This window comes from Heloderma suspectum, chromosome 7, assembly GCF_057233095.1.
Source record: "Heloderma suspectum isolate Gila_16-S chromosome 7, 16-S_ref, whole genome shotgun sequence".
NCBI lineage: Eukaryota > Metazoa > Chordata > Lepidosauria > Squamata > Helodermatidae > Heloderma > Heloderma suspectum.
In genome coordinates, this window is record NC_139464.1 from 85,511,431 (window position 1) to 85,539,293 (window position 27,863).

General features: G+C 38.6%; 1 protein-coding gene across 13 annotated transcripts in view; it reads right to left on the reverse strand.

The window, feature by feature from the left end:
- The window catches only part of ANKRD26 (ankyrin repeat domain 26), a 96,929-nt gene that overhangs the window by 56,482 nt on the left and 12,584 nt on the right, over positions 1–27,863 (reverse strand). For 9 of the 13 annotated variants that reach the window (XR_014784439.1, XR_014784441.1, XR_014784440.1 and 6 more), the window contains exons 7-24: positions 24,364–24,414; positions 20,649–20,682; positions 20,496–20,565; positions 19,995–20,055; positions 19,679–19,878; positions 17,511–17,640; positions 16,192–16,259; positions 14,946–15,048; positions 14,507–14,526; positions 14,317–14,401; positions 14,167–14,211; positions 12,940–13,134; positions 11,784–11,836; positions 8,705–9,748; positions 7,741–7,967; positions 5,584–5,733; positions 3,066–3,099; positions 832–973 (exon numbers count right to left, since the gene is read on the reverse strand). Coding sequence is in view for 9 of the 13 variants with exons in the window: in XM_084810829.1 (XP_084666955.1) it covers positions 832–973; positions 3,066–3,099; positions 5,584–5,733; positions 7,741–7,967; positions 8,705–9,748; positions 11,784–11,836; positions 12,940–13,134; positions 14,167–14,211; positions 14,317–14,401; positions 14,507–14,526; positions 14,946–15,048; positions 16,192–16,259; positions 17,511–17,640; positions 19,679–19,878; positions 19,995–20,055; positions 20,496–20,565; positions 20,649–20,682; positions 24,364–24,414 (2,712 nt within the window). In the remaining 4 variants the exon portion in view is untranslated. The remainder of the gene's footprint in view (positions 1–831; positions 974–3,065; positions 3,100–5,583; positions 5,734–7,740; positions 7,968–8,704; positions 9,749–11,783; positions 11,837–12,939; positions 13,135–14,166; positions 14,212–14,316; positions 14,402–14,506; positions 14,527–14,945; positions 15,049–16,191; positions 16,260–17,510; positions 17,641–19,678; positions 19,879–19,994; positions 20,056–20,495; positions 20,566–20,648; positions 20,683–24,363; positions 24,415–27,863) is intronic. The other 4 variants (XM_084810828.1, XM_084810827.1, XM_084810830.1 and 1 more) reach the window with 2 other exon arrangements.

Here is a 27,863-nt window from a genome sequence, read left to right on the forward strand (position 1 = left end):
TAGGATTGCAACTTGGTTATATTTCTAATTTTTTAAAACCATATTCCCTTTAAAAAGCAGAAAAACAAATTCATTTGTAAGAATGCAATTCCCTAGGTTTACTCTCTGCTATAACTGTCGTTACTGGGTAGTATTTTCAGATTTATTAGACTGCATGTTCATTCAGGATCCCAGCTTTACTGAGCGTTGTTACCCATTAATTTTCTTGTTTTAAAACAAGTACATAATGCATGTCCACATATCTTGTGTGTATACACATCTATTTATCTATCTATCTCTCAAACTGAAGAACCTTCTGGAGATGGGTAAGAAGAGTACTGTGCTTAAGATTCTGGCTTCTATTGACCAACCTGCAACTATGTGAACCTGTTATTCACCTATTCCTCATCTGAAGTTCTTCTGCCGGCCAACCTGATATTGCAAAGGCTGCCTAACAATCTCCTCCCCATTTTTATGGTTCCATGTTAACGGTTCAGAAAACTACTTTTCTCCTTAATACTCTTTCCAACAGCAGCAACATCACAGTTTTTTTGCTTCAGAAAGCAAAAATACTATTTGCTGCTACTGGTCTAAATCACCCTAGGCTAGAATCCCCACAGAATGAGGAGGTTTACTATGCTTTAGAACCTGGTCAGAGTCTTCAACTGCTATGTTAATGTTTACTACTTGCTCTGTAATTGGAAGGATCAACAGGGTTCCCATTTAAAGAAATAAGAGTTTATTATTACTATCATGAATCAATTATCTTATCAGCAGATTTCAAGGAAGCATTCATATATTCTAAATCATATTCTATTCAGAACTACTGATAACAATAAGTAATACACTCACCTTTACTATCCAAGCTAAGTTGCTCTATCAACAACATAGCTTCTCTGTAGACTAAAGTAGGCAACTCAATATCCTCTGTAGCTGTATCCGATGACTGAGTTAAGTCATCAAAATCATTAGCAATACCCATTGCTCTGTAGATCTATGAATAATAAGCCCATAATCAAACAGAGTAAGGCATTGTTGTATATCATAACAAGTCAGTCCTTCATTTCTCTTTATTAAAGTTTTAATCTGTTGAATGCCTAGAGGACCTTGGCCTGTGAGGTGTTTAATTTTTCATAAATACATACAAAAATAAAATTAACCCATAATTAGGATTTCAATAATGTGACACTGGCTCAGTTCAGATGTTACACCAAATCATGGTTTGCATATGATGTATGGTTTCAAACATACAGACAAACCATGATTTAGATGCAAAAGTGGTGTTGCTTATTTTTGTGCCTTGTTGTTGTTGTCCACCCACAACAGCTTTTTGTAATGGCTCAAAGGTTTGCAACGGCTTAAGGTTACAAACATGTTGAACTGCAAATGTCACTTCCATGACCTCAAAAAATGGGGGACACAGTAGCTTACTCACCTTTGGCTCTAAAAGATGTGGATTTTCTAAATTGATTTCACACCAGCTGTTGGTACAGCACAGGGATACACTGCTACTGCATCTGTTGGTGGACTGGCTGACTCATCTGGGTCTGTTGCTATTTCTATTCGATATAACTCTGGTGGACTAGCTAGAGCAGGGCGTGGAACGTCTGCCACTATCCCACTTGCTTCTTTGCCATGACATTTTTTGAATGGCAGGTGGCACAATCAGGCCTGGCCCCTGGGTCTTGCATTTATCTTGAGGTATGTCTGGAGATGACATCTGTCCTTGAGGGGAAAGGACAGCTTCTTATTGAAGAGCATGTTTTTCCTCTCTATATCTGATAAGACTTTTTTGTACATGGCCACCTCCTTGAACCTTATATTTAGAATTATTATTTGCTCCCAAGCACTAGTAGAGGATCTGGTATAGCCCTCTTTGCCAACTCCTCAGAGCTAGCGAAGATGGCTTTGTTTCAGAACTGTGATTCCACAGTCCCTTCTAACCCAACTGCAAGTCTTTGAAGACTCCATTTCAATATCTGATCAAAGTTTGACTTTCTTGCCTTTGGATGATTGGGATACTTAGGCAAAGACATCTGAGGTGGTGGCAGAGGTAGTAGAAACTTGGAATGCCTAGGCCATCATGAAACTCAATCAGCTTGGAGATTAAACTGAGGAAGGTTGCTGAACTCTGTTCTGGACTTCAGCCACAGCTGGGTGGAGAATTACAAAGAATGCTACTAGAAAACAGATAGCCACCGGACGTCAAACAGAAGACATATGAATGCTGAATGCTTCAAACCCAAGTTTGAGGTAGGGAACATAGCAGTGACTAAGCTAGGCAGCGAGGAGAGTGGAATTGTGGCCATATTCGTTGCCACAGATTGTAAGCGGGGGATTTGTCTTTTAATTCTGTTTATTTTTACATTAGATTTTAAAAATCAATTTCAACGTTCATCGTATTGCAACCTTGCTTTGTGAACTACTCTGCTATCTCTACTACAGATATTTGTTGTTCAGTTGTGTCCGACTCTTTGTGACCCCATGGACCATAGCACACCAGGCCTTTCTGTCCTGCGCTCTCTCCCGGAGCGTGCTCAAGTCCATATTCATTGCATCAGTGATGCTTTCTAGCCATCCCATCCTCTGCTGTCCCCTTCTCCTTTTGCCTTTAGTCTTTCCCAGCATCAGGGTCTTTTCCAGAGTTTTCTCTTCGCAACTACAGATATAACCACCAGCAAGAGCTGGAATGGAGGCAGGGATAGTGGGTGGATTAGTGCTCAGGAGCATGTGCTTAGAGAACAGTAAGAACAGCTTCTATAATGTCATTTTGTGTCTTTTCAGTACACCTGGCTCTATGGTGTGTCTATGGAGTCACAGTACCATCAGTAGCTGAGGTTTGATGATGTGGATGTAATAGCTAATCAATGTTTGCACAAACCATGGTTTCTGATTCTGGTTTGCTATCTGATTGCAAACCATAATTTATCAATCTGGACATCATATCAAGCCATGGTTAAGAAATGTAGTCACTGACATTATGCCTAGATTGAGCCACTGTGCCTTATTGCTTGTTTGGTCAAAATACCATCACTTTCAGTTCTGTACAAATGTTTAGAGGTTAAGGCAAACAACCGGTAGCCTACCTTATTTTTTCCATTCACAGTTTTGGCTGGATGTCTAGAATATAAACAAAAAACTTTTCAGTATTATGATAGAATTACAAGTAAAACTATTTTTACTCTATTAAAATCTACAAAAATTCTGAACTGCTAATTTTAATGGCGTCAATGCTGACTCTATCATGTGGCTGAGAGAGTGGCAATGAGGTAGAACCCAGACATACTGCAGGACATTTCTACGGATCTCTGTGAGGGTTTCTCGCTATTGTTACAACATGGCTCCTTTGATGATTGGAGATGCTCTGGAAAGAGTAGTCATCACACACACTGCACCAAGGCTAAGCTGGTTATGCTGGCTGGGGATGGGGGCACCAGGTGGAGGAAGGTTGGATAAGATCCTGTCCCTCTTGTCTCACTTTCCTTTACAGTTAACAGTAGTTGGGGAGGGGGCACAATTTAGATTGAGGAAAAGGCAATGATTCCTCCCACTGAGCTATGACAACGTCAGAGTTTTTTATCATGGATTTCCCACATCACATCTCGTTTGGACCAGAATGTGTATTTATATCATAGAACACTGGAGGACAAGCGGGAATGCTTTTCCAATAATATGTAATGAAGTATTGAGAAGATGAAAGCAAGATGTTGTTTCTCAAAATGCTAAAGGTAACAATTCTATAAAGATACATGTGCCTTCCCCATTTTTTCCAATCATAGGTAACAATGAGCTAATTTAAAAGTTATTTTCAATCCCTTTCCTCATAATTCCTAACACACCTTGCCTTTCCCACTGTACAGCACACTGATGGCGCAATTCTATGGCCGCTAGACAGTGGCTAGATGGTCATAGGATTAGTTGGTTTTCAGGAACTGACCTCGGATGTTCTGAGGTTGGTTCCCCCAAAAAACACCTCCCCACCCCCGCCCCCTCATAGGTGGTGTGGTTCATCCCGGGCTCCATGCTCGTAAGAGCAGCATGAAATGGGGGAAAGGGGGCATTCCTGGGGGCGGGGACGTCAGAAGGGCCAGTACGATATTTCCTATGCATCCTCTGGCTACCTGCCCCCGCTCCAAAGCGCTGCGGCTAGACAGCCAAAATCAGCCATCTAGCAGCAAATGCAGGGCGGCTGGAGCGCGGAGGCAAAGATCCCCTCAATGCTCCACCCACCCTGCATTGGACAGGCAGTCACATCCGAGTTCAGAGGTAGCTGCCTATCCTCAAGGGATTGATCCCTGAGTTTACTTTTCCAACTAGCTTTTCTTTAAAGGCCTTTTTTGCCCATTAACCAACTTAGTGCTCTTTATTCTTTCCTTGGGCTTGCATCATCCTAAACTTTGACATTTGCAAATGTATTAATTTCACAATTCACTCTCACTTTAGATAATGTATAAATTAAGTTAAATAGCACTGTCTACAGTATAGATCCTTGGGGATCTTACCATTGTGAAAACTGCTATTCACCTCCAGACTGCTTGGGATAATAATATGCCTCGGGGTAAGTGAATAGCAATTTTCACAACGGATGGAAGATCTTTAACGATCTGTAACGGGGTCAATACTATTTATTTATTTTCTTCTTTTAGGAGTCTTTGTTAGATGACTTTAGCTTTCTGGAAATCCTGATATACAAGACATATATAACTACAGTTTGTTAACATTCATAAATAGAAGGTTGATGAGACAAGACTGATTCTCTCTCAGGAAGACTTGTTGTTCCAGATGGGCAGTGTGCTAAATTACATAGTGCTAGCATGAGCAACCTCTAGGGCAATGCCAGTAGCATTTGCTGGCACAACAGGTTTTCCCCAACGACTTCTGTAGTAAAGACCGAAATAAATAATTTAGCTTCTCTGCGGTGTTCTTATTTTCCTTCAGTACTCTTTTCACATCTTTTGTCACCTAATAATCCTACTATCTGATCCAGAGCTCCCTACGTGTATGAAATTTCCAGGGCATCAGTAGACTTCCCATACGTGCTTCTCCAGTTTTCACTGATATTTCAGCATCCATTTGTATATATGGAGCTGTTTCCAACATTAATTGCAAAGAGGAACCCTGCTCGCTTCCAAGCTCAGCATGGACACCAGAGTGCATACTGAATTTGAAATCAAAGCCAATAACTGAGAATCTATTTTTCACCCATGTTCTGCTATTTATAATTTAGGAAACACATTTATAGGATTGTAGCATATAGCCAGAAATCTCTAGCAATAACTTACTCAGTCTGGCAGAGCATTATCTTTCTGCTATTAGAAAGGTAATTAAATCTCTTCAAATTCACACTAGTAGTTCACAGTGGTGTAAAACAGATTGTAAATAGCTATTACAGTTGCTTACAAGATTTTGCATGCTATCACTTTTATCCAAATATTGTCAGTTATCACATCATAGGAAAGGCTTCTTCCCAAGATCCTTGAGAGCTCTAGCCAATCAGGAGGCAGAGTACTTGGCTAAATGCATCACTGCTGTCATTCCAAGTGAAGCAACTCTTTTCATCCATAAGTAATCATTCAAAACAAACAGTATCAGGATTATCAGTACCTCCCTTCTTCTAGAGAAGCCTCACTCAAACTGCTATCATCCTCTAGCTGATGCAGATTTTCAGTGATCTGCTGACTGACTCTTTGCTTTGAAATTCGTCTTTTATTTTCATTTTTTCTTACATCCTTCACACTGGAAGTAGGATTTTTCCTCAAATAAAGAAAAATACAGCTTTTGAGAAAGCACCAGAAAAACCTTGTAGCACAAGAATACCTCAAAGAATGCTAAACTGGAAAAAAAAGAAGTGCCTACACCAGAAGAAAAAAAAAAATGATACGACAAAATGTCTCATATCAAAGACAAATTAAGTTACAGCAGAGGTAGGTAAATAAATAAATAAATGGTGTCTGCTGTGGCTACAAAACAACAAAATAATAAAATTAGCTTCTTTGCAAGCTAGTTAATGACTAGTGCTCTGTAGCCTTTTAGTGCTCCATAGCCACCACGGATGCTATTTTATTTTATCTTTAAAATTTATTTCTTGCGCGGGGTGTGTGTGTGTTGTTTTGCAGCCCACAGGGGGAGGGGTGTCCAAGGGGCAAAAGTGGCCTCCGGACTTCCTACTAAAGTCAAGGATGGCAACATTCTTGGCAGGAACTTATGTATGATGGCTTGCTGGATTTAAGATCTTTTTGAAATATAGATCTAGATCCCATGGAATAAAACAGCAAGTATCTCAGACCGATATAGTAAGATATGTGTTTTACATATGCACATATGTGTCTGGGAAGGAGTCTTAAATTGAGCCCACATTAGAGTTCTGATTGGAATGATGTGAGGAGAAAAGCGGTTATCATCATTCAATACCGTGCCTTTTCTTTTAAAGATTGTTTTAATGAGAACTTCAAGGGAAGGTAGACACATAGTTTAAATATTTTATGATGCAATGGCTAGGTAATTTTGCACCTCACACTAGATTATGTTTTACGTAGCAGTTTATACATTTTGGTGCCCAAGTGAAAGGAGACTGGAGTATTTCCCTGGTGAAGTTACCATGGTGCTCAAAAAGAACACTACATAACTAGAATGGCCTGCCTGATTTGTAAGACAGTTGCCTTCTTTTTTCTCTTGCTTTGTTTGTTCATCAGGTGCTTTAGAGGGTCCCAGTGAACTCTTTCTAAAAGGAGAGGCTGGTTTAGATTAGTTTGGACTGGTGCCAAAGTATCACCTAATGCTAATAGACAGAGAGCCAATGGATCAATAAGACCGTAACAAAGAAATATTTTTCAACTGTGCAATGGCTAAGCCCAGTGTTTGTGGCAAAGTCAACACCCAGTTCATAACACCTTAACTGCTGTAATGTTATATACATGGGCAGAGATAAAAACAATGCAAGGCTACAGTGGAAAGCTATAAAGGTGCATGGATGTTTTAATCCATAATCCAGCAAATTCTTAGATTTAATTGTATTGAGAACTACTGTACATGACATTCTGTCCTTGTTATTTAAGTTAATCAAAACTTTTGTACATTATGAATAGAATATAAGAGACTATTTAAAAAGCTTCTAAAAAAGCTCTCATCCTCCTGCACTTTCTGGACATACCTTTGGCTGTACTGAAAATACAGGGAGACAGGCTAGGAAAAGTGTTGCTAGGTAGTGACTATGCATTCCTAGAATTGCACTTGTGGCATACCACTGAGATGTTTCTCAAGTCAGATGTGCAATCTGAAGTTAACAGACCATGTTTTAGCTGTTATTCTAGATCTGTATATAAATTACAAAAATATAAAATAAATGGTTGAATTTATCATACTGAAATTATTTGCTATTTGCACATTTGGGGAAGGGCAGCAGCTCAATGATAGGCCACATATTTTTCATGCAAAAGATCCCAGATTCAGTTCCTGGTATCTCCAGTAAGGGTGGAAACAACTCCTCTCTGAGACCCTACAGAAACACAATCAGTCAGTGTTGCTGACAATATTGAGCTAGATTGGACCAATGGACTGTCCTGGCATAAGGTAACTTTCTACATTCTTTCCTATATTTGTACTAGAGTCATATAAATAAGTGTGCCTCAAGTGAACTATTAACAGCCATTAAAGCAAAGTTTCAACAGAAGGTAGTATACTGGATTACTGTGCAAAAAGATTATTTAAACAAATTGGTTCACACAAGAACAGATGTGGATTAATATCGGTATTCATACTCACCCCTTGCAAGGTACTGGAATTAATCCCTTTCTATCTAGTGAGGTAATTCTGTCAATTACTTGGCTTTCTTCTTCCATTTCACCTTCTATTTTAATATGCTGGTTTTCATTTACTGTAGGCTTTTGCTCCATTTTCTGTTCAATAGCCACAGGCAACTTTTTTTCAGTATTTGCAGCTTCTTTTTTTCCTTCAGCCTCCAATTCCTGCTTTCTTTTTTCCTCTTCAACCTAAAACAATTATATAATTCAATATATTTGTTTGAATGCAAATAAAAATATCAACCATCATAAATAGTTGTTAGTTATGTTATTTATTTTTGCTTAATGCTCCAAAACACAAAACAAACACATTCACACAAGAAAATACTCAATCACTACTAAAGCTGTAAGTTAATAAGAATTAGTTAACAAGAGGTAATGGGAAAACATAGATATTAGTGACAGAAAAATGAATTAGGAACACACAATTTTAAATTTTAAACAGAATAGATATTGTTTATGAGAATGACTGACAATATTGTAACAAAGAAAATAAATCTAACAAAAGAGAAAAGCTACACATAACCAAGTGAAGAGTGCTTAGCAAGAATGAGAGCAAATGGAAAGATTGATCACTACCCTGTTCAGAAGCCACTTTCACATTTTGCACCAAATTTATAACCAGTATATAAATGGGTGCCATTCATCTGTTTTGAAGTTGCACTTATTAAAACATACGCTATTTGTAGTCCTTTTATGTTAGAATAGTCTATTAAATTTTTGAATTCAATGTTCTTAAAATCACCTTCTAACTCAGAATGGAAGAAAAACTCATATAATTTCTTCCTTCCTGATTCACTTTAGAGGCATTACATAAAGCCAACACAGAAAGAAGGCTTTTCAATAAATGTTGAAGAGCTGAAATGAACAGGATGGCTGAGGCACGAGAAAGACCAAGGAATGAAAAGCCGCAGGTACTTCTCTACCTCTTTTTGTAGTTGGACTTTTTCTTTCTCCAAAGCCAGGAACACTATCTGTAGCATTCCTACCTCATTCTTAAATCTTGCAACATCACGTTCTAATTCATCATCCAGTTCTTTTTTTGACATCTGATGGCAGGTTCGTTCAGAAATTTTCACTTTATTTCCAATCTCAGTATCAAGATATTTACAACTGCTGACACCTTTACAACTGTTGACATCATAATTAAAAGGGTGCGGAGTTTCTTGACTTGTACATTTTGCTATATCAAAACATGTGTTTGTACTGTCAGTCATATTTGGTTGTTTGATCATAGTTTTATCATTTGCATCTGAAACAATGTCTTTACAACTATGCACGGGTGAATAATCAGGACATTTTTCTGAAGCTGTAGTATTTCCACCCACATTTGTTTCCTGTTGCACAAATATATTGTCACTTCTTTCTTCACTTATATTTACTTTTGTACCTTCTGTGTTATTAGATAATACCTCAACATCTGCGTTCCAGTTTTGTTCAATGTTTTGTTTCCCACTTTCACACAGTTTACAAAGAAGTTTCTGAGAAACAGAATTCCAAGGATATAAAATTGAGTTTTCAGTATTGAATTCCTTTTCTGCAGTGACAGACTTTAACTCTCTACTATCACCCTTTTCTTGTATATCAATCATAACTCTAGACAGATGAGGAGATGGTGATTCTTTTATGCCCTCTAATACATCACTGAAGCCATCTTGTGATCTTCCTTCCACAGAAGTATTACTTACTTTCCCATTTACATTAATTTCACCAAACATTTGCTTTAGCTCTGCTGTAATGCTCTTAAAATTTGTTTTAACTTCCCTTTTTTCATTTGCAACCCACATTTTTTCGTATCGTTCTTCCCAGAGTGTTGAATCAAAATGACTGCATTCATTGTTTGATTCCTCATTGTGAATTAGTGCTCCAGTTTTCTTTTCATCATGAGCATACGAAATCTCTGTCTTGTCAGTCTGCTTTTCAGATGATGGTTTTTCTAGAGAGTTGGGGGTATCTATTACACTTTTATCCTTATGCAAGCAAGTATGGACAGAGAAAAATTAGCAAAGAATAACCAATGTGTTAAAAAAAGCAACAAATGTCATAAAATACATTTGATTTCAAGTATATTTTCAAAGTAACATTTTTTTTTACAATATTTATTTCCTCAACTGTTAAATTTTCACACTCTTGTTGGGTTAATTTCACTGTAGCATTGGCATATAGTTCTTTCTTTCTCAGATATAAAATGTACATATATTTCTAACCTGTCAAATCCCAACACTTGGAAAATATGACAAAGTTTAAATAACAAAGAAAATTGGATAGTGTCTCAGTAATATTGCATGCCCTACGAAGATTTCCATTTCTTGTGTAGACAGAAAGACTAAGTAGGTTGGAGAAGGAGAAAAGGGAGCCATCCTCTCCCCTATTATCTTTTGGGAGGTCATGATCCTCAAATCACCCATTAGTGCTCAATCACCCAAATCTGATCCATTGGGTTGGGTAGGAGCATCCAACAGGTCATAACTTCTTCCCAACTGAAGGGAAGACTCACACATCACTGCTAGCCCTCTAAGCCTGGGGAGTTTCCTGTCCAAATGGACTGGAAGTGGTAAACACTGGGACCTTATGTAAGCCACATCTAGCAACTTGCAAAACACCTATGGAGATACATCGAAAAGAAGGGAGGAAAGTTTCCTCCCTACCTTCACCATGCCTTTCCACTTATGAATTATCATTGCCACTGGTCCCATACCACTGCTGAAAACCTTACAAGCTGCAGTTTCCCAGCTCGAGGTGTGTTGCTGTGCTGGTGGAGTGAGTTCCTCAGCTTGGGCCCAGAAGAAGCCAACTTCCTGGAAACCACTCCCAGTGAGACCTCCAGATAGGTCACTCTGTGTAAGCTAGGGGCTTCCTCACTTGAGCAGGATAGTTTCAGCTACTGGGGCTGCCACATCCCTTCCAGCAGCCAACTCCATGAAGACAGCTCCCAGAGGTAACTCCCAGCAGAGACCGATGGTGTGTGTAGAAGACCATGGGTCTTCACATTTTCTGTAATTTCAATGGGAGGAAAAGCTTCAGCTTGCTATTAGTTAAACAGAGGGAGGGGAGACAAATCATTTCAAATTTCTTATTCAAAATGATGAATTTTATTAGTTTGCTTTTACATCAAGAATGAGAGAAATTATCAGATATGTAAATACTACAGAAGAAAATTTGATACTGCATTTTTCAATAGTTCTGTGACAAAATGTATGCTGAGGAAACCTTCCTTGGTGGGACCGTGGCTGTTATCAGCTTCAGGAAGTATTGTGCCTAGATGATTTAATGTGCAAAAATGTACTGCAAATGTTTGAGCAATTACTCCAAAGGTCTGCCAATATTCTGAATTCTTCAGTGACTGCCATGTTACAGAAGCAGACAAGTTTGTCTGATGACACTTTTGTATTGATGGCATGGATTTTTATACTTCTTTCCTTTGCTCATATGCTGTAGAGCACTCCATGATCAACAGCTTATGGTCTATAAAATTACAGGTTGGTGTGGTGAGATACAACACAAAATAGTGAATGAATGAATGATGAATGTTCCTATGTTAATATGTTTAAGGTATTTTCAAAAAGAATTGGAATTTCCCCCCACTTTTCATTTATTCTCCCACAGAGGTAAGCTTCTATGTGTTGAGAGCACAGAAACTGAAGATCTCAAGCATGTTCCTGTACAATTAAGAATAATTCTATTTCTATCTTCTAGGGGTATACTAAGAAGCAGGCAATTCATAGCAATCATACAATTCATGTTCGTAATCAACGCTGAGGGTAGAAGTGTGTAGAAAATGTTGGAGAGCATCAGCAATGATGAGAAACCCAGCTAGAAGTAAATGGATAGGATGAAAAGTAACAATATAGAGACTAGAAGCAGGGTGACCAAAGACATCAAACTTGTGCCTTTAACTTCAAAACAAAATCAATACATAGGTAAAGAAAATGTTAAAGTCTGTTTAAGTACTTAACACAACAATATTCAGTACCAATATTGAAATTAACTTTTTAATTGATTTACCTTGTTCTCATCATTAAATTCTTTAATGCTTTTTTGTTCATTGCACTGCTCATCTGTAAAAAGATAATTTTAACTATTATAATTTGTATGCTGCACCGTACTTTGTAAATTAATACACACATTAACAGCAGAAAGTATAAGATCAAAATGCTTCTGCTGGAATATTTCAATAATCTATCAAGTTATACCTATTTATTAATTAAAATTAATTTATTTCCGAAAAGACAAATTGCAGAAAGTACAGGAGATAAAATATTGTACAAGGCCATGCAATTTCTTTGTATGTTCAGATGAGAAAAATATAAAAGAAATAGATGGACACGTTTGATATAAAATTAAAATGGCCCAGAAATTGATGTTAAAAGATGGTAAAAAAACAAAACAAAAAAACTTTTGGCACTTTTCAATGTTTTAGAAACTCTTTTCCTGGGTGGCTGTACTAATATTCCGCTCTCAACAACTGTTTCACGAGCAAAGACAAATTGATTCAAAAGCGGTCTTAAGCTAGGAAGGATAAATGGTATCTCTCCAAGATGTGGTCTACACAGAATGAGGTTGTACAGTGAACTGCACCACTTCACAAGGAAGGTAGGAATGCTGCTTTTGAACGCTTGTCTATTTAAAAATCTCCCTGCAAGTAATTCCCACCCTGCATAAACCTAGCATAAAAGGGAGACAGATTCTAGCCCAGCCCTGTGTGATTTGCTAGCTTTCTAATTACAGGATTATTTTTTTTACACAAGGGAGAACATTCAAAAATATTATCCCTATCTGTAGCCTGAAGCTTTACTGCTAATTCTACTACCTCACAACTCTACCACCTTGTTTCCATCTCATTCTGCTACATGTATAGACTAGGTCCAAGTTCCATGTTTTAAAGGTTCACTGCACCCAAAGCCTGAAAGTGTCTCAAACAGAAGATTCTAGGACTTTAAATAACTATGGCTAATTCCATCCTTCCGCCTTAATAAATACTTCAACATAGATTAGAACCAAGACTAACCGGCACACATTGAATCTCAACTCTTGCAATCCACAACTTTGCTAAGTGGCCCCACGAAAAACTGACTGGGTTGTAAGCAGGAGCCAAATACTGTAAGGTATCTTCTTCTGATTACAGCCAGACCTTGATTTTGTGAAGAATAAAATCAGCTACCTTTTGAAGCAATTATTGTCTGAACATCATACAATTCTTCTGCTCTCACAGGAACGGGGGTTTTGGTCGCAGCAGCAGTATCACCTTTTGCTAATTGTAATGGAGATGCATGATTTCCCAGCATCAAGCTGTTAAAGGATTTATTACAGGGAATGCTCTTAAGTGAAATGCTGGTAGAATCCCAGTCAGATGGATCTGAAAAAGTCAGGATTTTTTTTAAAAAATCAAACAGTAAATGCAATGAGAAATTTACATTCTCTAGAAAACAGACTATAATGATCTGATGTATTTTAAAATCACTCAACATCAACACCTATAGTGTGTAAGGACAAACAGGGATGTATGCGAATTTCATTCTTGATTGCAAATTAAGAGAGCATGTCATGTTTGCAACCCCGAATGCAAAGCGGAATGCAATTCTTAGGAAATTTTTGCAATTTCTGGAACTTTGCGTTTGTGTTCAGAAGTGCGCACTTCTGAAAATCCACACTTGCATACTTCTGCACATACGCAACTGTGCACTTCTACACATAGGCACACGCACGTTTCTCCCCCCCACCCCGCATTTTCATGGGGGAAAATGCACTTTTTTCAATAGGGAAAAATAGGTTCTTCTAAAAATTCACATTTTTTCCTGATCGAAAATGCACATTTTTTCCAGTAATAATAAAAAAGATGCTTGTAACCCAGGCCAAAGAAAGCTTTAAGGGGGAATCTTGGGAACCTCAACAATCACAAACATCGCATGTTCATCCATCCCTAGTAACCAAAAGAAGTTTTCTACAGTTGAAATACTCATCCCTACAATATGGATTAGCAGTGGTCGTCTAAAAATATGAATTGATACTTGAGGGATGTCAATGAGTAACCCTGTATGAAAGCATTTTGCTGTTACAATGATGTTTGCTCATATTTCTCTCAAGTTAAGAGAAATCCAGTCTTCTGTAGATTGGAGCGGAGGATGTATAGAGGCCATGCTGCCTGTCTTTTCTTGAGAGCAGATGCGACTCTTAAGCTTCATGATGAAAACTAGTTTTTTTTAAAAAAATTGCAATATATTGTTTAATTTATTAAATTTATATCCCATCTTTCCACCAAAAATGGTGCTTAAGGTAAAAGATAAAATATGGTGGTCTTATGTACTTGCTTCAGAAGTGTCGGACAGAGTACTTGTTATGCTTAACTTTCTACGCATGAGACAAAATATAAGTTAAAATATCCAAAAACCTTCAATATCGTCTGCGTCATCTAAACCAAGTTCTTCCATTAAATCTGAAAGGAGAAATGTATATATATATATATGTATGTCAGCTGAAAATGTTATAAAAGATGTCCTCCCCCACCCCTCTGCAAATAATTTACTGTAGCAAACATTACCTGATTTTTGCTTTTCTCTGGCCTCTGTCCCTTTCAGAAGATTGGGAGTAGCATTATTTTCCCAATTTGTTTTAGTAGTCTTTGGCTACAACAAAGATAATCCAACAGAGAAGAATGAACTAAGACATCACAATATTTAAATTAACAAGTCAATAAATTTTCTGTAATGTAAACACAGAACAGTATTTACCTGTAAATCATCTGATTTCCCTAGGGAATGAAGAGAGGAAAATTAATTGCCTACATAATAAGAGTACTGCAATTTTCAGTCGCTATTTAGTATCCTAAACACTTTTGGAACTGCTTTCATAGTGCTGAAATCTACTTGTGTGTTCACTCCTATGCAAACATATTTAGGAGTAAGCACCCATTGAACACAATGACACTTTGGAGTAAATCTGTATAAAATTGCTTCTCCTCTTTGAGAAGACAGTTCAGTTCCCAAGTCAAAAACTGCAAAATAACAAAATATAATGATATAAAGAGAATATTTGTGCAATGACTATCCAACATGTTTTATATATGATAGTCTTTCGCTTCCAAAGCATATGGAAAATCATGTATGTATGTGAGGAATACAACAGAAAAAAGAAGTAAATTGGGCAGAAAGACTTTTATGATGGACTTACCATCACATGGTTCTTCTGTAATACTGAGCATGTGCATTCTAATTATGGCAGGAGATGTAGGCAAGGAACCAACAGTTGCCTTTCTGGGGCTTTCTGAAGTACACTATTGAAAACAAATCACCAGACACAAATCTTGCTTAAGTTTAATTTTTCAACAGAAAGGAAGTAAATTTACTTCTAGGCAACAGGAATGATCTTTTACTACAGAGAATACAAAAGTATTCAGATACTAAAGACTCTGGCCCTATTCAGGTGTTCTGATCTAGTGACCAGTAAACACTGGAGGGGGAGGAAGGATGTGCTTGCCCCACCCTCTCATTTCCATCACTGTCTACACACAGAGAGCAACTTCCTGAAGGGGAGATCCTCCTCCATCCATAAATGCTCTCCATGTGATTTCAAACCCAGATTTCCAGGATTCTGGAAAAACTGGATTGACACTCAGTTTATTGGGAGTCAATCCACTACCGCACCCATGCACAGATTTAGAACACACATTTCCTCCCCTGGATTTGATGAAAAGAAGAGACAGAGCTGGGTGTCATTCATATCAGTGACACCTCAGTCCAAATCTCCGGATAACCTTCCTCAATGGATTCATGTAGATGCTGAACAACACGGGGCTAAAATAGAGCCCTGTGGAACCACATAGCATACCTGCCAAGGTGCAGAACAATAATCCCCCAGCACCACCTTCAAGAATTGGCTATCCAACTAGGAGCCCAACCACCACTATTTTCTGAGTCCAGGTTGGGCTTCTTCAGGAGTGGCCTAATTATCACCTCCTTTAAAGAGGTGTATGCTACCGCCTCTCTCAAGAAGGAATTTACAACATCATGGAACCAGCTGGTCATTTCCTAACTATGATATGTAATAACCAATAAAAGGAAATGGCACAAGCTAGTAATGACTAATTGAAGTCCCACTGATCTCCACAGATCCACTCTACTATTACTAAGTGCTATGAGGTCTGTATCCAACCCACTATGTTAAATTTTATGTTAATTATTTTGTTAATTTTACATGATGTCACAACAATTACATCTGGATTAACACCTCTGACAAATCATATCTTGAAATGGAAGAAGTATTTCTCCTAGAGACATAGGACAAGTAAATTCCATGCCTATAGGTGCCAAAAGACAGCCAAACTTTAAGACACCCAGCTGATGATAATGATAAGAGTCTTAAAGCAGAAGTTTTTTTAAAAAAAGTTACCATGCATACTGACTATAAAGTAATCTACCTCTGAATCCCATGGAGATTCTGTACCCTTCCGCTCCTCTTGTTCATCCATTCCTAATGTTGATGGGGCTACAAAATAAAAGATCAACTAACTTTTCTTTACAAAATAGTTAATGTTAATTTTTCAAAAACTGACCTATGACAGTTTCACTGCAAAGAAGGCTATGGGTCAGCTTTGCAAACAGCTATTTAGATGTTGCTGTGCCATTCTGCCCTCCATGCTTGATTGCATACCTCTGCTATTTTGTCATAGCTCAATCTCTCCCCTTTGCAGCTCTGAGCAGGACTTGGGTCTTTCCTCACTTTCCCAGGTGCATAAGGCCAACAGCCCATTAAGGCATAGAGAGAAATCAAGCATGCATTCACTCATTCCAACACTACCCTCTGTCATGCAGCACTGAGATTCAGTATTTGGGAGTACTTGTCTTGGGGCAATTGCTACTTGCCCCAGGCAGGTGGCAAATGGCAATCCTGGGTTTGATGATATGATGATAGCAAAGTACTTTAAGTAGGATGGGCTCATCTGAGTAGGATATGATCAAAATTGGTCACTTGGTTGTAGTCCAATAATTTAGGTGCATGTAATAATCTTGCCCCTACCTTCCATAGTGCATGTGCTGCAGTTTGCAGGAAGGATTTTGAGGAGCTGGAACAACATTAATGTTGTCGTCTTCGTTGTGTGTAAAGTTCCAAATGAAATGTTTATTTCATTCTAGGAATGTTGAGCTCTTCAGTATAAGAACTAGCCAATTAGTTTTCTTGAATATGTCTTTTAAAATGCTGGGTAAGACTTTTGCTGACACTGCACTTTCAGAAACTAGGTATAATACTCCTTACAACTTAGCAGAACTTGAAAGATGAAATTCAAGACTCCACCTTACCAGATCAACAGAATGGATGAGCAATTTCATAACAAACAATTTATTCAGAAAGAGACTCATTTAACAGGACTGTCCTTTCTTGATAATCACTCATGCAAGAGAAATGAGTATCACAGTTCACGGCAATAACCAAATTACCAACAGGTTTTTCACACAGCATGTATGTTACATTAAGGTTGCAATCCTATGCACACTTTAGAAATAAGCCCAGTGAACACAGTGGGACTTCTGATAAATATGCACAGGACTGTATGTTAGAGCAGTATTAACCCACAAACAAAAAAGATCCTCTCCTGGCTTCTTGATACTTAAAATAACAAATTTACTGCAATTCAACGTTACAAATACATGAACTAAAGAAGTGATTAAGCTAGCAAGGACTGACAATTTCAAAGTATCTAATCTGTACTACGGATTTAGTAAAATTAGATGTTTGTACCCTTTCCAACAATGCCATCTTGTGGGGGATCCTGAGAGCTCCTATTACAAGTCAAATGTTTATCCGCAGCAACTGAAAAGTTTTGATTTTCCTCTTCACCATTTCCTTCCTCCTCCTCTGAAGATTCTTCCTAACATAAGGAACCACATTAATTCTTTATATAATTCTTTAATGTAACTTCATGATTATCTTAAAAAAAAATAAGACAGATAATCTACTTCCAGATAAGTTTTGTAGGACTAAGCCTGCAATCCTATACCCACTTACCTGGGAGTAAGCCCTACTGAATTCAACAGGATTTACTTCTGAAGAGACATGTATAGGATTGCACTATAAACAACATTTTCACAGGTGAAATTAAGAATGCCTTTCTATCTGAAATGTACACTTCAAAATACTGTCAGTGTAGTATCGAATAAGTATCCTTTTAATACTGAATGCCCATTGTGGAATTATTATGAATAATTTCTACAGGTCTGATTACTTCTGCTATTTTAATAAACAACAATAATTACTGATGAAGTATTCATACGCCTTTTTCCACTACTGAGTTTACAACGTGGTTCACAATTAAAAACAATGATTACCATCTGTAACTATAGAAATGGTAATGGACCCTGAGAAGGACCTCGGAAGCAAATCTTAAAAGTTTTGGTGTGCTCAAAAGGAAAAAGGTAGTCCTTCAAGTATTTATTTATAATTTATTTAAAGCATTTTTATACACCACCCCCCCTTCAGCCAAAAAGCCTCCCAGAGGCGTTTACAAAGATAAAATATTCTAGAAGGTATTGTAGTCCCAAGCTGTTTAGGGCTTTATAGTCCCAAACCAGCACCTTGAATTGTGACTGGAAACAAACTTGTGGACAATGCAGATTTTTTTAAATCACTGACAAAATATCACCTTATCAGTTACCAATGTTGCTGCTCTCTTCTGAACCAACTAAAGTTTTTGAACAGTTTTTACAGACAGCACCGTGCATAATAAATTACAGTAATGTAACCTGTAACTATACACAATTAGGTAACCAAGATGTATCTGTAACATTCACAGATATTTAAAAGAAATTATTTTAATTATTTAGCTGAAGTCCACTTTTAACTTTTATTTTGCTTTACTGAATTGATTTTCTGATCACATTGGATTCACTTACTTTGATATCAGGTTGAAAAGCTTTCACATTTTCTTCCTCACTATTCTCATTTTGGTGAACTAATGATTCATATCTTTCTTCCAGTTCTTTTGAATCCACACCTTGTTTCTCTCTAATATTTTGATAATCCACAAATTCAGGATTCTTAGAATTCTGTTCTTTAGTGTTGTGTTTTTCAAGTTCTGACTCTGACCCAGCATCATCATCATTTTCAATGGAATCAGCCACATTTGAATTCTTACCCTTGTTACGGTCGCTACTTAAGAGAGATGAAAATACAGGTCCTGCTAAAGTTGTCGCTTCAGAAGTCTCCAATGAAGAAATAACATTTTTGTGAAATCCTTTTTGGTTGTCATGTACAATTCTGTTGTTTCTTTCAGTGCCTTGGAATTCATTTGGATTCTGAAATTGATCTTCATATTCATAACTATTTTCCTTTTCAAATGAATGACTGGATAGTTCATTATTTGCCCTGCTAATAGCTGTATTTTCACCTGAACATTCATATTGCCCAGCAATAAAAGACACAGGAATGTCACCAGATTCCTGCATTTCTTCATCTTGTACATCGCATATTTTATTACTATTAAAAATATTTCCTTTCCCCTCACATTCATTATTGGCAAAAGTATCTCCCTCTGATTTTTCAAAATGTTCCTCTTCTTCATTTTCTATCCTGAATTGACTTTCTGGTTCTATGTTTTCATCATCCCTTTCTTCACTGAAATCATCTTCCATTTCCTCCTCCTCCTCCTCTTCTTCATCTCCTACTTCCTCCTCCTCCTCGTCGTCTCCCATTTCATCAAATTCTTCCTCCTCATTGCTTGCAAAAGAATCATTTGGATCATTCAATTCTTGCTTATTCAGATTAATGTTTTTTTGAAGCCCTGGTTTAACTTTTTCTTTTGATGAATGATTATTTTCATTGCCGTTGTCTTCATAAAACCATATATGGGTATAAAAATACACATGATAAAACAAATAATTGATTGAAACTTGTGAATTAAAGATTATTACCTGCTTAAAGCCCAAGTGAGAAGTCATCTGGGAACATTTGGAAAAGGAGCCAGGTGAGGAATGGACAGGATGAGGGAAGGATTTAACTTGGAACAAAGGCTTAGGAAGGGAATCATTGAGATCTTCAGCTTCAAAGTCTGATTTATTTTGCTGTGAACTGGCTATATGTTCTTTTCTGATAATGCTACTTTTCCCATCTACTACATCAAAATAGAAAACATACACAGAACATTAAACACAGAAGAATATAATAATTAAAATTCACATTTTATAAAAGCAAGCACTATAGTAATAAACCTGTTTTCAAGCAACTTACTGTTTTTCTTCAATTGCTGAGACACATTCATTAGCTGAGCCAAACTTGGTATTTGTGGTTTCTGGAAATAAAAGTTTAAGGATTAAGGTTTAGCTCTAGCAACAATGTAGGCATCACATTTTTATCCTGCTATTCCTTCAAAGTGCTTAGTCTAAAGTATGCTCTAGCCTATTTTCAGTATTGTAAGCTGTGAGTTTTTGTTCTATGTCAGCTATAGCCTTAATGCAACCATTTTATTGCCCCTAACTCCTTGGAAAACTAAGGAGCCAACCATACTCTTCTAAACAGATCAGGGCACGTCAGGCAATTTTGTCAACCATTTGGGCCATTCCTGTATTTCAGAAATCCACCAGGGCTTCGATATAAGCAACAGCCTTGTCAACAGGAAACTTCCCATGGATGACTGGGAATCTTTCTGGATCCATCTACCTCCAGGGTCTACCATCTTAACCGTCCCCTCACCCTTGCAAGTTCAACAGTCTACACAACTCAAAACTTTACCTTAGGACTGAAGTCTAATTCTTCCTCTTCTGAAGAAAGCCAGCTGTCATTATCTGTTTTTCCAGAATCTCTTAAGCAAACATAAAAAATAAAAATAAAACCTCATTCCATTTAATGGAACTTATTGAATTAAAAACAAATTTAAAATCTTACCTTGCTGAATCTCCAGAAGAATGGTCATCAATAACTATTTTAAAAAATAATTAAAAATCAATTAAGATAATGATAAGCAGGTTTTATAAGGTGTTTCTATGTTTAAAAGTTTTTAAACTACAGGACATTTAAGGCTGAAAAGCTATTTTATAAAAGGTCTTAAAGTACAACGTCAAGTTTTCTAAAACAAATTAAAATAACTAACTGCTTCATGCACTTTTGGTTACATTTAGTTAACTAAATAAAGTTTAGCAAGCACTGAAAAGAAATCAGGATTTTTGCACCCATTGCAAGGCTTATAACTGCGTATGGTTTGGGGAACGGTGTGAATGTACTACTATTTAGAAATTGGCATTCAAATCCATAGTCAATAGTACTCGTGGCTATACAATAGGACATGAGTAGAAGCTCCTATATAAACATGAAATTCCCATTCAAGCAGTAACTTGCTTAAGTGTCAAGCTCTGCACATGTACCTCTATTTTAGTCATGATGTTGTCCTTAAGACTGAAGTATAAGCTTTGCATTCACAGATCTGTGAACATCTGAGAGCCGCCACAGAGTTTTAAATGGAGAAATTCTGCCCAATCTCCACAGTAAGGAACAATCCAAGGGTTTGGTCAGAGCAATTTTAGATTAACAAATTGGAGTGCTCTCACAGGAAAACGAAGAGGATTACCCCACCCCTAGCTTAATTCCCCACCCCACCTGCTTCCCAGACTTTAAAGATCCTACAGAAGATCACATGTGCATGTGATCCTGTTTTTAAAAATACACAAAATATTTTTTTGTGTGTGGTTCAAAAAAAAAGAAAGAAAAAAAGGGTGGCTCCTGGTATCTACAAGGTGAGAAGTGCAATATCAACGGTCATCTCCATAAAAGACAAGAATGTCTACAACAAAGTAAAAATATACATGTCCCCTTTCTTCTGAGCAGAGGATCAGATGGAGTAAGAAGAGGAAAAACACCTTTATGTCTTATGTTATGGAATGGATGTGGGCAAATAAAGCCAATATCTGATACAAGCAAGACAGAGGTGTGGTCTTGTTTTAATTTTTATCCTGCTATGGTGGTTTTTGTTATTGTTACTACTGTTTCTTTTAGCTCTCCATTATTGTGTTTTACTGCTGTGATTTTACTGTGCATATCTTTTATAACCAGTGCAAGCTGTCTCAGAGTCCCTGCTGAAATTTTTGTGATGGATGTAGTGCTGAGCACTCGCACTACCACAATTTGAAATGGCTGGATCTTCAAGACTTTTGGGAAAATTCTCAGAAAAATTCTCAGCACTAGAGAATTCTCCAAAGCTCGGAAAGTTCCAGCCTGGGGAAGTTCTTCCACAGGTGTGCCAGTCCTCTTGTCTGCCAATCCCCACACCCAACCCAACGTTACTAGTTACCAGGGAAGGGGGGAAATGGCATCAGAGAGGGCTTGAAAAAATTGAGTGCTCTTACTATGTTTCCAGTTCTCTGCACTGGAAACATCTGAGCATGACTGAGCCCGCCTGCACAGGAACCCTAGCAATAGTATTTTTTCCTCCTGGAAAAAAGTCAAGAAGATTAAAGAACTATTCTACATTTTCCAGAGCAGGTTCTGAGCATACTCAAAAGAAATTAGAAGATGCTTAGAAAAAACAACCCATCAGCCTCACTCTGTATAGTGTAGTTTTATTTCACTTGGTCAATGTGCAAAGAGGCATTAAAAAGAAAAAACTGCATGCCTGAAGAAACACTTAGAAGAGTCTTAAGTTGTGGCCTTGGTAATGTTCCCACCCCAAACTTGATAAAATTGTGGAAATGTGAGAAATTAAAGGCTGAGAAAGCAAGGATGTCAGGATCTGATTATAATTGTGAATGGGGGAATTAGGATACCTCCAGACAAAGCTTCTACTCTACAATTGCCCTGCCTCAAGAATGATGTGGGAGGTCCGGACAACATCATCTTCCACTGTTAACCCACCCATGTTTTTGCACCATTACTTCTATCATCCTTCTTACCAGAAAAAAAATTGAGGAAAAGATGGAATGGCATTATGCCTTTTTACTGGTAGTCATAGAAGCCCTCCATTTAGAAGCACCGTTTGTTTCTGAAATTCTTATCTTTCTCTAGTCCAAATACACATGGTTTCCCTTATAAATTTCCGATTGCGCAAGGTGCTACCACTGTGGGTGTGTTAGTGTCATGCCTAGACTACGTCCAACCCTGGATGACTTGCCCTCGGACAAGGAGCTAGCTGGTGCAGAGCTGAAGACCCTATAGTGCAGCTGGACTAATTCCACTGATACCCCAGGCAACACACCCAGGTTCATCTGCAGAAGAGGACCACAAAGGACCTGTGGAAGGGCTCCCCAATGCACCTGCAGCTTATGTTTCTGATGGGGAGACTGAACTACCTCCCAGTCCCCAACTTCAGAAGGTACAGGTGGCCACCCAGCAACAGTGTATACTTCAAGGCACAAAGGAACTAGGCTGTCTGGGAATAGGGAAGCCTTAATGGTTGGACTAACTCGTTACAGCTAGGCCTGGGTGGGGTCTGGGAGATCTGCTCTCAGTTAGGGCTTTCTGGGTGCTGGAGTTACACAGCTCTTCAGCTCAGCCCTGCTTCTTGACATTACTTCCCACACTGACTGTCCCCCTGTGGTATGTACACCTGGAACCCTGCTAGACCTTGATTTGGAATTATGCCTGCCCTTGGGCTGCTCAGTTGTGCTTGACCCCACCTTCTTCCCGAGACCCTTCTTTTCTGGCCTGCCCTGATACCTGACCGGTACTGTTATCCTCTTGGCCTTGGCCAGCCCAAGACCAGGTGGCACAGACTTGTCTTGGCTTCTGATCAGAAGCCAAGACAGAACTCAGCCTAGGCAGAACAGTTCGTATTCATGTTGCAGGACATAGCTGCAAATTTTTTGCAAAGACAAGGCTGGAAATAGCATTTCTGTTCTTAAGCAATACTGAAATTTTGGATAAGCAACATCATTCGATTGTGGATGAAATGTTCCTCTCAGTGTGCAGCTTTATACTGAAAAACATTGCCCATGAATGTTAGAAAAACTCCCCATGTACACAGCAGAAACTTTGACTCATGAGCATGTGGCACCATCAGGAGAATTATCACATCTAATTAACTCACTTTTGTGAAGAATAAGATACCAGGGGCTAAACTATACAAAAGGTGAAATGCCAGCATTTCACTTATCTATATTTAAAACAAATTGCAGCTACTGAGGAGTCCAATCAGGACTAGTACTATGGTGCATGTACACACACATGCACGTATGAGTGTGAGTGAGTGAGTGTGTGTGTGTGTGTGTGAGAGAGAGAGACAGACAGACAGACAGACACAGAGAGAACGTTTTCCCCATGCCATGGTCCCAACAAAAATGGGTGCCAATGCCAGCTTCTCTCCCAGAGGGAATAGCAACTGGGGGTTTTATCTGATAGAGTTTTACTGATAGTGTTTTATCAGTAGAGCACAGGGGAAAAGGTTAATGCCTTCCCTGCATGCAGTAGTCTCAATTGTGACTCTCCCCCAATAATCTAGTTTGGGCCTAATTTCCATATCAGCTTACTACAGATTGCCTTTCAAGGTTACAACTAAACTGTGTACTATGAATATTTCTAAAAGCAGTAAGCATAAACTAAAGCAGGCTGTCTGAATCAAAGCAGAAACATCTAAACAAATTATTACAAATTCGACCCCTGGAGATAATTATACCTTTCCCTGAATCTCCTGCTGTCTGGTTGAGCGACTGCTGCACTTCTCTATCTATTCAGGACAATGCATGGAAGGAACAGATATGAACAGTGAATTCATAAAATGATTACAAGTATAGGAACACAAAGACACATGAGAGCAAGTAACAATTTAATCAATGTAGTGATCACACTGAAAAGCAAAACACCACATCCTAAAATTCAAGTTCAAGAAAGGCAAGTCATCGAACTGCTTCCCACACTAAAATATTGGGATTTTCTTCTTCCTCTTGGAATATTAAGGCCTCCCACAGCTAGACACACAAAACCTAGTTTGGAGAGACTTAGTATTATTGATCACCATATTTGCAGAAATGGAGGATTTTTTCCCCCAGGTAGATTGGCTATGGCCATTTCATATAGCATGTGACTTGCCTGTGAATTATCTGGAGCTATCACTTCTAAATATAAGAGCAATGCACCATTTTGCTTATAGTATCTGTGCAGAGATTAATGTATTGATATTACTGTAACTGTGTTCGATTACTGTACTGTGTTACATGTGAGGCTCCATTTGAAGAGGACTCAAAAGCTTTGACCTAGGTCTGACTATCTCTGACTCAGCATGGAAAAACATGTGGTCATCGCCTCCATTAAAATCTGTTTCCTGTTCAGTACAAGAAGTAACCTTAAAGTTGTTTCATAGATGATATCTTACTCCAGTGAAATTGAACTTTATGAACCTTTCTTTATCCCCCAGTTGTTGGAGAGGATGCACGGAATGCGGGTCCTTCTTTCACATGTGGTGGCTTTGCCCCCACGTATCAGATTTTTGAGACTGCATTTTTAATCAGATTTCTATTATTACTAAAGAATTAGTTCCCCAAACCCCAGTACTTGCACTCCTTTCCCAATTTATAAGTAGAAATTATTACATAGAGAACTTACAATTTTTCTTTTAACAGCAGCTTGACTTACAATAGCAGGGGGGTGGAAATCTTCAGATTTTACTTGGTATAGTCATGTATGGAAGCTTGCCTTGATGGAAAAGCTAACTCACAACTTACGTATGGCAAAGGGGCATATTAATTCTGAGGCATTTTGATACTACGTAACTTCCTTTTGTCACCCATGTATCTAAAATCTCTTAATAAACATTCTAAAAAGTAAATGTAAATTGAAGTTTACTTCAATTAGTGCAGAACCTGGCTAACAGAAATTTAACCAGTTTAGCCAAGTGGAGGATGTTACTCCAATTTTGAAAGAGCTACGCTGGCTGCTTATTTGCTTTTGAGACCAATTCAATGTGCTTGTACTTACCTTTAAAGCCCTAAGTGGCTTGGGACCCAAATACCTGAAAGAGCACCTCCTTCTATACCAGCCTGCCCATGCTTTAAGATTATTAAGGAGAGGGCCTTTTCTGTAGTAGTGCTCCAACTCAGTAATGCCTTTCCAAAAGAGGTATGACTAGCACTGACTTTACTGTTTTTGGTGCTAGGTTAGTACTTCTTTTACTTGCCCTGACATGTTGTTTCACTTTGCATGTAGTTTTTATAGTCTTTTGCTGCCTGTTAAGTTTGCAATTGCTATGAAAATTGTTTTACTTTAGTTATCTTTTGTTTACATAATGACCTGGTTCGCACATAATGCCAGACAACCCAGAGTTAACCTGGAGGCAGCGTGCTTGCTCACTCCTGCTCACCCCTACCAATTTGTGGGCTAAACAACCCATGATCTGACGTTATGTGCAAACCAGGTCATTTTGTATGTTTATTGAACATTGTTTTCGAGTCCATTGGATTAAGCGTGGTTCAGATATGCTAAATAAAGTAAGATATTCCTTCCTTACAGCAAAATTTTATAAGCAAGCAGCTTACTCCCAGTTATGTGGGTTTAAGGACTGCAGCCTCAAGGTGGAAAAGAGGAGTAGATAATTTCCTTGGCACTTCTAGCATTATGGTATTATAAATTCTGCCATGCTGCAGACTTTCCCCAAAGCAATTAATAAATCCAGTCAAGAAGCGAATGACATGTATTCATTCTGATAGACAGTAACCATCCTCCTATTCATTACTTTGAATGGTAAGAGTATTGTGGAAAGGTTAAACTAAAAAAAGGATATACTTTCTACCAACACTTCTGTCAGAAATGGATTGTCCTTTGCCTTCGCGATCAACACAACAGACAAAGCTTCAGGCTAATACGACTTTATTTTGCTAGAGACTAGCCTCTCTACAAATGCAGATTCAAGGAAACTCTCAGACTGCCCTACGCTCTAAACAACTAATCAACAATCTCTTAGCAGAGGAGACAAAACAGAGGGTAGAGAAGTTGCTTGCAGTTTGGGTACAAATCTCATGGCCAAGCTTGCTTCACAGTGATGCCCCTCCCTTAGCGTGGCTCCCCCTACGTTGGCTTCCAAGAGTGGCTATCTGGGCGGAGTGTCTGAGCCCTGCCCCTAACTCTCCCCGCTTAGCTTTGCGACGTGCCCTAGCGTCTCTCAAGTCACACCCCTCTTCCTCCTTGGAAACCTGAGTTCCCACAGTGGAGGAGGGGGCAGGGACTGAGCTTGGACCATCTGTTTGTCAAGGCCTTCAGAGGAATCTCTCCCAGCGTCTAGGCACTCGGGAGGGGGGTGTCCCTTCCCCATGCTTTGATCTAGCAGTTCTAACTCTGACTCAGAATCAGAGCTATCAGACATCTGAAAGGGCTGGGGCTCAACCCTGACAACTTCATAAGGAAGAAACCACATTTAATGATGCCAGCTGAAATCATCAAATCTATAAATCAAAGCAGGACTGAGATGAGCAGAAGATAATATCCCATAAAAAAATAGGTGAAAGGAAGACCCCGCCTAAACTCCTCCAGCCTGCAGTTACCTTCCATGAGCACTACTCCCTATCTTCTGAGATACTTTCAAATACTGCCAAGAAGCAAAGGCTTTTGCTCAACATCAAAAACTATGACCAAGATCAATATGCCACCGGACTTCCAAGTTTAATTGCCATCTCTCATTGCAGAGCGACTCCAGAGGCATCACAAGACAGGAACCACAACTCTTAGGCTTCCGCTGTAGAAGTGACAGCCCAGAAGACATTAGGTTCTCTATGCCCCATGTTTTTTTAATAATGGAAGTGCTGAGTGAGGCTATCTGGGGGTTTAGAGTGTCTCACCACTATGTTTTTCTTTTTCATCAAATCCAGGGGAGGCGGTGGCACTGGCGGTGCTAAATCAGCACCTGACTGAAGTAATGGACTGGATGAGGGCCAATAAACTGAAGCTCAAGGTAGACAAGATGGAGCTATTGATAGTAGGTGGTTTGTCTATCCTGGTAAGTGATGTTAACCCTCTTCTAAAGGGGGCTGCCCGCACCCTAAAAGATCAGGTCTGAAGTCTGGGGACACTCACTGATCCATCTTTGTCACTAGCTGCAGAAGTGGCCTCTATAACTGAATACCTTTTGCCAGCTTAGGCTTGTATACCAGCTTTGGCCTCACCTTGATAGACCTAGCCAGGCTTCAG